At 44.4% G+C, this 13,102-nt stretch overlaps 1 protein-coding gene across 1 annotated transcript in view; it reads left to right on the plus strand.

Annotated features, from left to right (window-relative positions):
* FAM81B (family with sequence similarity 81 member B) overlaps positions 1–12,836 on the plus strand; it is a 24,046-nt gene extending 11,210 nt beyond the window's left edge. The window contains exons 4-8 of the mRNA XM_035310884.1: positions 2,387–2,516; positions 4,051–4,157; positions 7,882–8,014; positions 9,864–10,050; positions 12,700–12,836. Of these exons, the coding sequence (XP_035166775.1) occupies positions 2,387–2,516; positions 4,051–4,157; positions 7,882–8,014; positions 9,864–10,050; positions 12,700–12,821 (679 nt within the window). The 3' untranslated portion in view covers positions 12,822–12,836. The remainder of the gene's footprint in view (positions 1–2,386; positions 2,517–4,050; positions 4,158–7,881; positions 8,015–9,863; positions 10,051–12,699) is intronic.
* Positions 12,837–13,102: the final 266 nt, after the last annotated feature.

The following is a 13,102-nucleotide window of genomic DNA, read 5'->3' on the forward strand; positions in this document are numbered from 1 at the left end:
TCCCAGCATTTCCCTATTGCTCTTGCCAGGCACACTGAGGCTCACTCCCATTTTCTGTGCTGGATCATGGGCCTGCAGCAGAAAAACCAAAACACATGAAGGGAGAGCAGGAAAAAAAAAAAAAAAAAAAAAAAGGAAAAAAAAAAAGGCACAGAGGGAACCACGTGTTAAGATTAGCATGAAGTCAACAGCATCAGCATCTTTTTAGGATGGAAGCTAAGCCTTAAGGCCCCATTTATTTTTATATGGTATATGTGGGTTCTTCATGTTTCTTTGATCCTCAGTCTCAGGATAAGCAAGTAGAGCCCAGGGTGGATTGGAGATACAAGGTGCAAGTTTCACATTTTTTGATTTAATAGAAATCTTCCCGATGCAAACTTGCAAGGACTGTTTTCCTACTGATTTGCAGCCTAAGCTTAATCCAAGAGTATCTGGGATGAAATAAAGCTGAGTGGACCAATGCTCTTTCTCAAGGCAGATGATTCTTCCCTGTTTTCTGCCACATGTAAAGGATTAATGTGGACTAGCTCTTACAATTCAATTTGTGTCACTCTTTTCTCCCTCTCTGTCTTTCCCTGAAAGACAGACAAAGGCCTCTAGCCAAATACTAGGGCAGTTGTCCATTGACTCTGAGACATTCTGACTACATTTCTACACCACGTAAACATTGATGTGTCAGATAGCAGTGGCTGGAAAAAAACAGCCTTCAACATCATCAGCGAACAGCTCACACCAGCCATATTGTTTATTTCTGTTTAAATTCACAAAATATATTGAAACAATAGTTCCTTTGGGAATGGGATCATATATTAGAGCAACAAAAATAAGGCAATCAACTGAAAAATGAAAGCACCGCATCTTATAAATATTGACTGCTTATAAACTTCCTCTCATCAGCCTGACCAACAAATGACTGAATAAACATTGCACTTTACACAGACATTTACATTATACTTCCTTTTTCTTGTGGACTTTTCTGTTGCTCAAAGGAAAAGTCCAGCTTAGTGCTAGATTGGTGCGTTCCCATGAAGTTAGTTGACCCTTCAGGATACGCAATACTTGGCCAAATAAAATACCCCAACATGTACTGCTCCTTCCATGACTGTGAAGAGTAAAGCTCCTTGACTCTATAGCGGGCAGCTGTATTCCTGCCTATAATTAAATCCTTTGGTACAACCATTAGAGGCTTTTAAGACTTTATTCTTTTTAATTTATACGCAAATCTCATAGGTGCACTTTTCTGCGCCTTTCCCAGCCCGTCCTGCTCCTCCTCGCACACTCCCCAGCTTCCATCTCTGTGCCTGGAAAACAGGGACCTCACTGCGAGCTGTCGCACACCTCCCACGTGAACCATGGATTGGAGCAGGATTTAAGCAAGTCCCAGGGAACCCCATTCACTGCAGGACTCAACCCACCAAACCACAGCAAGGCACAGAGCCATGCACAGCACCGACACAGTGCCCGGGTAGAGGAGGTCTGGTGGCTACACCTCCCGCAGGGTCCCTGCTCCTCCGACCCTGGCGCATTAATCCCGCACTCCAGGGCAGCCTCATTCCGTCTGTGCGTGTACAAAGCCTCTGTTACCTGCAGAAGCTTCTTCGACTTGCTTGATGTGAAGGCACTGTAGGAGTACCACAATACCTCAGCATCATCAGGCGATGACAGAAAGCTGGTCTATTTGAACTGCCACAATTTCTCTTGACATCCTTTACCTGTCAACAGCACTGGCTTTATTCTGTGAATTATCCACTTTGGAGGATAATTTCTCTGGCATTTTAAAACTTAGCTGTTTTTGTTATTCAATTTCTATTCTTTTTTTTTTTTTTTTAATGTTAAGAGGTGCTTCGTGTGGTGCACACACTGAATCGATGAGGATATTTGTTGCCATAATCTTGTTTCTAATGCTGCTCACACTTGGGGGGCAGATGTGCAGGGGGCCCTCTGTCACTCCTCTCCTCCCAGAGGCACAAGGCTGCATCGGCTTGCTCAGTTTGAATATTTTTACAATGTTATGTGAATATTTACAAACAAGCTAACAAAAATAATCCTCCTGTGGAAAAAAAAAAATAAGTATATATGTTAATATATATGCATACATTGTACATATGCAATGTGTACAGGTGCAATGAAGATAGAAGCTGAAAAGGGAAGACCACTGAATTTTAGTCACTTGGCTATTAATCAATGCCGTCACTCTCAAATCCTTTATTTGTCCACTTCACACGTGACAAGACGTTTTGGTGAATGCACCTGAAGGAGTTTAAGTACAAAGGGACAAATGCTTCCTATGAAACAGAAAGGTTTTTGCCTGTCGTGGCTCCAAATCTGATCTTCCCCATCACTGTTCTCACGTGTCTCCACGCAGATCTCTTGTCTCTGATTGCAGATGCGAGGCAAGTATTGCAAAGCTATCAGGAGACATCAGCATGGTCAGGCATGAGGTCCAGAAGATCGATAAGGAGATTTACAGCCTCCACGCTACCCTCAAGTGTTCCGTGAGTGGCTTTGAGAAGATGGTGAGTGCAGAAGCCCACAGTGAAATACCTGAGGAGTGGTGACTCTGGGTATTTTATTTTAAATTTTTATTTTATTTTATTTTTTTTCCATAGAAAGCATAAGCCAGCAACAAATAGCAGTTGTTACTGCACACAATTCCTCTGACCTGGTCTCTTCTTGTGACAGGTTCTCTGCACCCAGTAGCAGTTTTAGGCCCTCTGACAGAATCAGGAGCATTAGCAATAAAATCTCGCAAGAGTCCAACTTCACTGGGAAGTTGGGCTTCCTGAGCATGCAGCACGACACACGCCTCTGCTCCTGCCCCAAACTAAATGTTGTCTGTGCCCACTGGGACTGAGCCTGGGAGCAGGCACGGGACATTCAGAGTCTCATGCACTTGGCATCCAGTCATTATCGTGTTTTGACTTCATCTTCTGCTGCACAAGACGAGTTCCAGTCATTTTGTACCTTGCCTATCCATGCATCCTATTCTACAAGGAAAAATTACCCGTGACAGTTTAAATGAAGGTATTTTGCCTGGAATTCTATTCTAAGACACTATTTGGACATCTGTCTCCTTGAATACATGTAAAAATGTTCTTCTTTCCTGGGAATGGGGAACGGAGCATGTGCATGTCAGAGTCATGTGCAACGGCACACAAAGCAGCATAGACACAAGGCATGATGCTTTCTCAGGTGAAGTGGGAAAAGTTATTCTCATGTGACTGCAGGACAGAAGCCAAGGAAAGGACTGAAAAAGAGCCATATTCTGCTGCAAAGGGATAGGGTACCAAGACAGCAAATGAGTCTTTGGTGGCAATCTTTTGACGTGGATGTGCCACAGCTACCAAAGAGTTGAGGGCATCCTCTCACCAGGGTGTTTTCTGGCCTCGCTTAGTGTAAAATCACTGAGGAACACCGCTGGGATCTAGCATCCTCTCTAAATTATTAATAAGCTGGGGAAAGGCAGGCTGGGTCACAAGCCCGTCAGGTCAGACTGCCCTTTGGGATCAAGCATCTGCATGCAGCAAGTGCCTTGGCCCAGGCTGTGCCTCGTGGAAGGTGAGGCCATGCAAGAAAGGGGTTTCTGGTGGATCCCAGCCTCCTGCATCACTCTGCCCTACACCTTCCAAAAGCATCTGTGCATCCAGCATCCCTTTACATAGCGGGCACGGCCTCCGTGTCACCCACAGATGCCGACTCTCCTCCCTCCTCTGCTCTGGGTGAGAAGGAGCACAATTGGTGCTGGATACAAACTTGCACAAAAGATAAATAAGTGAATATCCCTGAATTTAATAGAAAAGCCCGTCTCCTCAAAGCCTTTGACTTTGGTTGGTCTTGCAGCCTTGGTGACTTTGAGCTCAAGTCTGTCTTTGCAGAGTGTAATTATTTGTGAGAGAGTTCAGAGCTCTTCATGTTAGCTGTTTTTTTTTGTTGGTTGGTGGGTTGTGTTTTTTTTTGTTTTTTTTTCCACTCTTGCAGTCATAATACATATTTAAATATAAGTGCTTATAGTCTGGCTCATAAAGGTGTTCTCTGTTGAATTCTCATTAGGTAACGCGGCTATTAGGCAAGATAGAGACGTCCAACTCTGATCAAAGCTCTAATTTAAAGACAGTCCAGGGAGATCAACATCACAAATTGCAACTTCTGGATTTCAAGTAGGTGACGGAGGGTTTTTCATTATGATAATTCACCCTGGATTCTTTAATATGATGAACAGGTTGCTATGAAACAGCAAAACAAACCCCTTAATTAACATCCATTCAAAACACTAAGAGAAGGTTAATGAAGATCTATGCCATGAAATAACGAAAATACATAATGAAAGTACATTGTCTTGCAAGCTAATTGTTACAATGAGGCACTAAATGCCACCTTGTAGGAAGAAAGGTATGAAACCAATTACCTTTCCACGCTTAAAAGAAAGGCACCGAATACAAAGACGCTATTTACCATTATAATTGCGGCTAATTTGTGACTTGCCGAACGTGCAGAAGACATTTTCTTTATGCATTTGCTCAGCCTGCCCGTTTCTGAGAGCAGCCAGGGGTGCGGGTGCTGCTGGTGGAGGGAGGTGGCAGGGACAAGCCAGGGATGGAGCCAAGGGCTTAAGCAGCTGCACAGCTTCACGTGCCCTCGGATTTGTAATTTTCTATTTCTTTCTCGTGAGGGATATTTCTCCGGTTCTAGCTGCAAAAGTACTTTCAGAGTGTCATTTTGAACTCGGTGAGGTTTAGGGAGGAGGGAGCTCCACTGAGGGATGCAATGAATGAAAGTATGCAGCATCCATATCCAGAACAATGCAGAACAGCCCAGCACTAAAAAGCAGAACCAGCACAAGCAGGTGAAAATCTAATTATAATAATACCGCAATAAGAGTATTTCAGAGGGAAGAGACCCACTCCTTAAAATGTCGAGGTATTTGAATGGTGATTTGTCTGAATTGCGTTCAGAGTTAAAAATATGCTAGGGCTTTAAACGCAAAAATGTTCCTGTCAAGAGGACAGGAAAAGAAATCGGGGAAATAACAGCTAAAATGGGGAATGAATTAAAGTGGGGAAGTAAAAAATAAATTAAAAAAGACGAAGAATTACAGAGGGATGGAGAACAGAGAATGAGAATGAAGACAAAGTGAGAGGAACGGGAAATAAAAACAAATTAAGAGGGAAAGAAAAAGGGAACGATGCCAGAAAAGAAGGAAATTGGAAAACTGAATGGAAGTAAATGCTGAGTTTCTCAAAAGTTAATTGGAGCTTACTGAAACTGTCAACAGAAAAAGGAAGCTTGAAAGGGATGGCTTTCAAGGCCCTGAGTCTGTCTTTTAACGTGAAATCCAAAAGGCTTATTTATCAAAATGCTGAGATTCTATTCCAGTTAATATCACTTTTAATTAAAATAGCATGCTCTTTGGGAAATATGTCTGTCTTCTCCCATATTGCACCTTTAAAACTCCACCAGATTTACGCTTCCTTTTTAAAGAGCTGAAATCAAATTTAACCTCTTTTGCTGGAACAGACTGGAGCTTCCACTTACAAGCTGGCACGTTTAGATCAGCTTTGAAGCCCGGAGCTGCCTCTTCAGCTGACACGCAGCCGTCTCCAACCAGCAGTTTTTGCAGTCTGGCAGTTGGTATTGTGGAAGTGCAAACTGATACTGTTACTGAAAACCTGATGAATTTTTAAAGCGTTTCAGGACTCCCTAGGTCATGTGGACCTTCGCCATCAGGGGACTGGATGCTTCTCTCTCCAGGCCGGTTAGCTTAGGAGTAGCCGTACAAAGCCAGCTCACCCGTCAATAGATTGAGTCTCATGCACAAAAATTTATTGTAGCAGTGCTGGAGGATGCTCTTACTGAATACCCACAAATATCCCCTTATTAATATTTCAGGGATTTGCTGGACCCGAGACTATGGCAAATCTGCAGTCTCTCTCGCTCCCCTGAGATGTAATTGTGTGAGCCCCACGTGGGAGGAATGGCAATTTAAGACGGTGTTCCAGCGGGGCCAAACAGGGTGCTGCTAAACCACCACGTTTTGGCCACGTTTTCCAACTTGCCTAATCACTGCTCCCAAATAATTCATTTTTAAGTTTAGATCCTTTTAATTCCTTCTTTCCCAAGTTCAGAGCGTGCAGAGCTAAGTCACGTGCCAACTGCATGTATTACTCCCCACACGGAATTTGATTTTGAACCTCTGAACAAAACTGACCATCAATAGTCATACGTGCTTAATTCCACTTTACCCATTAAAATACTGATCTTTTTTAATTATTATTATTTTTTCTCAATAATGCTAACAAAAACAGCATAATCGTACCTCATTTTATGCCTCGAGGATGAAAATCTATGTAGTTAATCTATGATTAACTATAGATTATAGATTATAGTTAATCTATGATTAACTACACGAAAGGCCTATCTGATGAGGTACGAGCCCCGTTATTGCCTGATCCGCTGGCTGAGCAGAACTACACCTCTTGCAATTATCAGCTTGCTTACTGACCTCAAGTTTGCCCTCAGTAACCTCAGGGCAGGTAGTAGTGGCCTCTACAGAGCATCACTTCACAAAATCATTTCATTTTCTCAGAAGCAAAGGCTCGTACTCCAGGAAGTAAAGTGTGTGCAAGTTCGCATATGCACGTTAGGTTTATAAATGGCAAAACCAATATTTCAAATTTATATTGTTAAAAAAAAAAAAAACAAACACAATCTTAGAATGATTAAAATGAGTAATAAACCGGCCTAACAGCCGCTTGTGTACACGATCTTGGTAAGACACTACCCATAGCAAACAAACTGCAGAGACGTTATCACTTCGGGAAATTCTGTTATCATTAATTTGTTTGGCACATTTACACTGGCTGCCGATGGTAATTACCACTTCATCAGACCGATGCAAAATTGTTACCAATCCCTTGACATATATATATATATATAAAAATAACGGTTTCACTCAAACACCCTTTTGAAAAGTGCTGCCAAGTATTACTAGTACTGCAAGCGTGAGCTCTGGTTATAAAATCCTGCTCTTTCCTGTTGGTTTCTACGATGTTTGCAAGGTGCTGATCTGTAATTCAGCCCAAGTAAGTTTCAAGTGGTCACAGTTCGCATGAAAGTTATCTGTTGGAAAGTAATACAACTGCATTACATTTTTATTTTTTTTTTTTCCCTGTGAGCTCAGGTCACCTGCAAAAGCATGAAAATTCAGACGTGTGACTAAACTTGGACCGAAATTCACGGCTTGTCATGGCTCGTGCTATAAGTTACAAGCTGCAGCATGAGAAAATCAAACCAAATTTTTTGAAAAAAAAAATTCAAGAAAACACAGTTCTCTGGCCTGAGAGTTTGTATATCTGGCCCAAGTGACATTTCTTGGCCTCGCTGGCCTGCCGTGTCTCCAGGTGCCGCCTGCACTGGGGGAGGGCTTCACATTTCTGTCCAGCTGCTGGTTCAAAGGCAGCCACATCGTGTTTGTAAGCTTTTACTCACAAACTTCTTTGATCCTTATGAAGTTGATTCTCAGACCACAGGGGGGTTGGCTGCTCACCCTGGTGCTCAGCTACACAGCTGGTGTCCAGCTTGGGACAGTGCGGTTTCTTCATCCGGTTCCAATGAAGATCATTCAAGTTGGAAATCCACATTTTTCAGCCCTCGGGTATTTTCCTAAAGTAGACCGCACTGGAGGAATCACATTTTGGCATGTACGCACAACCTCCAAGTTAAGGATTAATAAAATAATTGAGTTTAGGCCTTTTTGGGACACCACCGAGGAGCTTTGGAGTAACTCAATTTACTCAAATGACTCAAAGACTCCCCCAGAATACCGACTAAACTTCAAGCCTCGTTGCTAAAAATAAATTAGTTAATGAATAATGATAATTTCAGGTTGACAAGCATTCTGAGCGACTTCAAGGACCAGATGCAGCATCAGCAGAAGCGGACAGAGGCGCAGCTGACACGCTCTGAAGACCAAGCCCAGCACAGGCTCCAGCTGCTGAATGCCACGAAGGAGAGGCTGGTAAGGCTTTCCTCCGCCGCATCCCCCGGGCACGGGGCTGGCCCGTTGGGGCTCCCAGGAATTGCCCTGGTGCCTCGGGACACGGCCAGCAAAATGACGAACTATGGACATGGTGTAGTTGAGGAATAATTTATTTCAAAGGGATATCAGGAAACCGTGAGGTTCAACTCCTGACTCAAACAGGGCCAGTAGCAAAGGCAGGGCTTGGGGCTTTTTTAGTGTTTTTTCTTTTTATTTTTTTTTTTATTTTTTTATTTTTAGTATCTCTGATAAAACTCCCAGCAGTTTCCCGGGAAATGCACTTTTCCTTGGTTATGGTAATTCTTCTCACTCATGTAATCCCACTGTACCGCACAGGGGTGGTTTCCTGCCCCAGAACGAGCATCAGTGCCACCACCGAGCATCAAGCTGTCATTCCTTGACAAGCTGAGAATAGCAAGGGATCTTCTATGCAAATCCTGCCTGCTTTTAAATATAGACACCCCATCGCCATACTGCGGCTGGTATATTAAAACGCAGCGAGTTTGGATTCCACAGCAGCAGTTAGTGCTTGGCACAGGACCAGTGCCTTTTAATTAATTCCTCCACAGCTTTAAAAGCTTTCCCTCCTTTGATATATGCAGTTCGCTCAGCTTCAGCATTCAAAACTGATTAAAATACGACCACCACGCCGCAGTGCCAGGATGAAGACTGCTGATCAAAGACCACACCGAGAAGCAAAAGAGCACTAAAACACCCCTGAACTTTAATCTCTATTTTTTCTGCTTGAGGATCTCTCGTACCCAATACAACCAACGCTTGGTGCAGGCACATACTAGAAACGTTTCAGACCTTTCAGGCACTGCCTCACAGCGACTGGCAGAACCCACTGCCTCCACCGACAGAGTTCTTGTGGTTGTTTTTGGTAAAACACACCAGTTATACAGGGCTACTCTTTCCTCTGGGAGACCACAGTGCCAAGCAACGTGGCGTTAACAGGACTTAAAGCTCTCAAAGCCACCTCCTGGCACTGAATAATAAGGAGAGCATTTACTGTGGCGTGAATGCAGTGCTGTGGAGCAGCCGGTGGTCTTCTGGGCATCTCCCCCCTGACAAAAAAAAACACGCAGCTCAGCCCCTGGGTGCTCAGAGTATCTTTTCAGCACCGCCCCAAGCCCTGTTCAGGTGCAAACAAGCCTGCCAGGTTTGGAGATATCTTCCGTGAGAGGCAGAGCCTGGCATTGCCCTGGGCCTACGGGAGTCCCTGAGCCACCAGGGCCGCAGAAGACCTGAGGGTTTGGACCATTTGGACCAGCGATGGTCAAACCAGGAGTTGGCCAGAGGACGCGGTGCAACTTGACGGGCAGGTGGGCAACTGCACAGCTCAGGTATCAGCTTGTCTCTGGGGAGGTGAAGTGGCCTCCAAGAGCCATGCTGGGCTCCAAAGGGAGAGGACGGCTGGTCACCTCCCGACCCAGCTGCCTGGGGCTCGCCCTCCTTACTCCAGGTGTCTGAGCAGGGGATGTGCCTCCAGCCTGGGAAACTGGCGTCAGTGCCTGAAAACAACCTGAAATGGCTCATCTGAACCCCCCGTCTGGTGCCGCGAAGGGCACCCCTGGATTTAAAATAAATGAATAAATGAAATAATAAAATCACCTCCGTCCTGGCCCAGCCCTTTCCCCGGTTCTACTTTGCTGGGGAGGAGAGGGCTGACATTCCCTCCGGGGTACCAGAACTCGCTTGCACTCCTGCGGTGCTGTTACTCCGGGGATGAGGCAGCGACACTGGATTCAAGGACGGCGGGTGTCAGGTTAATGTCAGGTTAAATACTTAAAGCGTCTTACCGTGAACTTGTTCTGTGCATTTAAAGGAAGCGGCAGAAAGGAAGATAGAGGAAAAGCTTCTGCTTCTGTCACTGAAACTAGAACAAGCAGAGAAACCAGAGAGATACAAGCACCAGGTGAGAAGTGATGAAAACAACCTGCACGCAAGAATCACCAGATTTGAACGACAGATCTGGAAGGAGCTTGACGAAATCCAAAATGAATACAGATCAGGTGAGAACGGTCTTGAATGTAGTTAATTTTTTTAAATAAATTTGTACAGCAACTTACTGCTGCAGAAAATACTTTCCAGTAAAGGGAGATGGACCTTAACGGGACTTTGTCCCGAGCCCCAGTCAGCGAGGTGTCGTCTCTACATGCCTGGGTCAGCCTACCTGCACTGCCAGCAGCCAGCACGACGTTCACACACGGCTGCTTTCTTTCCCTAGGGGTCTGATGGCCAGAACACCTAAAAGGCAATTTCATGACCTGCTTTCCAAATATTTTAGGGTACTCATTTCTTTCCCTCCCCCTTAGCTGGGAGGTGCAAGTCTTGCTTTCTCCCACAGGTCCTGCTCCCGTGGACGTGTTTGATGGTCTCTATCATTTCCGTCCATTGTGCCCCACTCTCAGCTAACAGCAGCTGGAGAAAGAGGCCCCTGGATGTGTAACAAACACCCTCCACGGGCCACACTTCACACAAATGAACAGGGAAGCATTTGGATAACACTGCTGAGTGCACGGTGGCTGCTTCTTATAGGTAGGGTCACCTCAAACGTAATTCTGAGAACATGAGCACTGTACCAATCTGAGCTGATTCTGGCCGTTCAACCTTCCACAGCACTTAGAAGTCCTTTACCTGACACAAAGCACAAAGCACAACGCTTTCTAAAGGATGATTCTGCCTGCCATAAACCACCCTGCGTCACTCAACCCGTTGCAATACCATCTACTTGCAGCTGATAATGGAAACCCAAGGGAAATGTCAGGTTATCCGAAAAACCACTCAGCCCGTCTCTCCAAGGGAACAGATGGCTGAAAGTCATTACACAAGTGCTTCACATCTTACGTGTTCTCACTTGAAACTCAGGCATCTGGTTCTCATCTCCAAAGCTGTCTGTGATCGAGGACCCCAGCTCCTTCGTTCAGTTCCAATTCCTTCATTTTCCGCAGCCCACCTACGAGCCTGGCTCCAAAGCTGTAACAAACCAACCCTTCGTGGAGCGTGGCACAGGGAGGATTGACTGCCCAGGTTCCCCCCAGTTAAGCACGAGGCAGCATCCCAAGGAATGCTGTGGATGAGAAATTTCAGAGGGTAATATTCTGGCGTGTTAGCAACAGTTCTTTATTTCTGATTCCTGCCTGTAGAAATCAGCCACAGAAGAGATCTGTTTACACAGAACTTTGGCCTTATTTGCCCTCAAACTCAAGTCCACGGATTCCTCCTTCCCACGGCAGTCTAGCAGGGTTTGATCCCCCAAAAGGGGAAGAAAAGGCCACAGAAGAGGTGCAGAGCAGCATGAAGGGCACCGAAGCAGTTTATAAATGGTCTCAACAGCTGCTTGGGCTTTAGCACAGATCAGCATCCTGGAAATCAGACGTGTTCAGAATTTATAAGATTTGAAACCCGATGCAGTGATTTCATTGAACGCTACCTAGTGTGTGTAGCAGTGTCAAAATTAATCCATGATAAACAAGTGTTCAAAAAAAAAAGTAATGAACCATCATGTTACTATCAGCACTTTAAAAAAAAGAGGACAAGAATTAACTTTAATCCACCATTAGTCAGTTTTCTTGCCAAGAAGGAACCACCTATATGACATGCCGGACAAATGCAAAGCATTACTGTGTTAACCTGAAGGTTACTGCAAAATGGAAACAGCTACCTAACAGCAGCTTAATTTTCCATTCTTTACCAACCGTGTTTAATTGTACTGCAGCTCAATAACAGTGCTCTGCACTTCTGTTTTTAGAAAAAAAAATAACCGCATCTGCACACTCCCATTTCTTTTCTATAGCTATATACAAAGCATGCGTGGCAAGCGAGGCTGAGCTGCCACTCTCCCAGCTGTGTATGGAAAACCAGTGCCCATCTCAGATGAAACGTGATTTTTATTCATAGTGGCTACAACTCTTGGAGATCCACGGCACAAACCTTGCTGCCTGCAGGTGGGCAGACTGCAGATCAGCCGTGCCTGTATCTGTTTTCCTGAAATTGGCCATCTTGCCGTTGTATTACCTTCGAGATACCAGCTGGTTATCTGATTGCAGATGCCGAGTTTCTCTCAGTAAGATGCCAGGCCAGCAGAAATCGCACAGCTGGCTACGAGCTGTGAGGCTGTACGATGGACAAGATGGGAAAGGTGTGCTGGGCAAGCACTTAAACCCAGTCTGCAGACCCCAAGGGTGCTGCAGGAATGTGGTCGCTCGTACACACCTGTACTTAAAGGCACTGCTGCCAAGCTCATCGATAGGAGTGATTCAAAACAGGGACTGCACACTCAAATATATGAATGAAATAAAAATCAGTGCTCAGCAGAAGAACATTACACTTCAAAAGCTAACAGTACCCTTGGTTTTAAACATAGACATAGCTTTTTCTTAACTCCAGACCACAAATATGTCAGTTATAGTTTACTTCTGTCATGCTTGGTATTGTCCAGTGCATTGGAAGATACTAATCCTATACCAAGGAGTTTGCAACCCTAAGCTGCTAATACATGCCTATGGTATTCAGTAAAATGATGAAATAGATTGGGTTTGATGTGCTCTGAATTACACGTGGGTCAGAAACCTCTGCAAAGAAAAAAAAACAAAAAACATAATATTTTAGTGTATTGAAAGCAACCACTATTTAATTAATTGTTCCTATTCTTCTACCAGGATTTCAATCTATTCATGAGTCTCTGGAGCTGCTCAAACAAATACAGAACACAAAGCTGAAGCTGGAAAAGAAGAAGAATCAGAGAGAGACTCGAAGATACAAAGCCAGTGACCTCCCTTAAGAATGAACTCCAAAAGCAAATCCTCATCAACACTTGCAGGTGCTGTCTCCAGTGAGAAGCATAGCTGGATTAAAAGAAGCAGTCTTTAGACACACCCGCCTTTGTTTTCCCCTGTCTCTGCAGGATGTTCTTGTGACTAATCACATTGTGCAGACAGAAAAATAACAGCTCTGTAAAACCGACAGTCATTTCGTATCAATTTCACAATAAAAAGTACACGATTTTTTAGGGACTGACTTCAGAATTCTGCAAGTGGATTTCATACAAGGACTTTAAGAAAC

The sequence above is a fragment of the Oxyura jamaicensis genome, chromosome Z (genome assembly GCF_011077185.1).
Source record: "Oxyura jamaicensis isolate SHBP4307 breed ruddy duck chromosome Z, BPBGC_Ojam_1.0, whole genome shotgun sequence".
Classification (NCBI taxonomy): Eukaryota; Metazoa; Chordata; class Aves; order Anseriformes; family Anatidae; genus Oxyura; species Oxyura jamaicensis.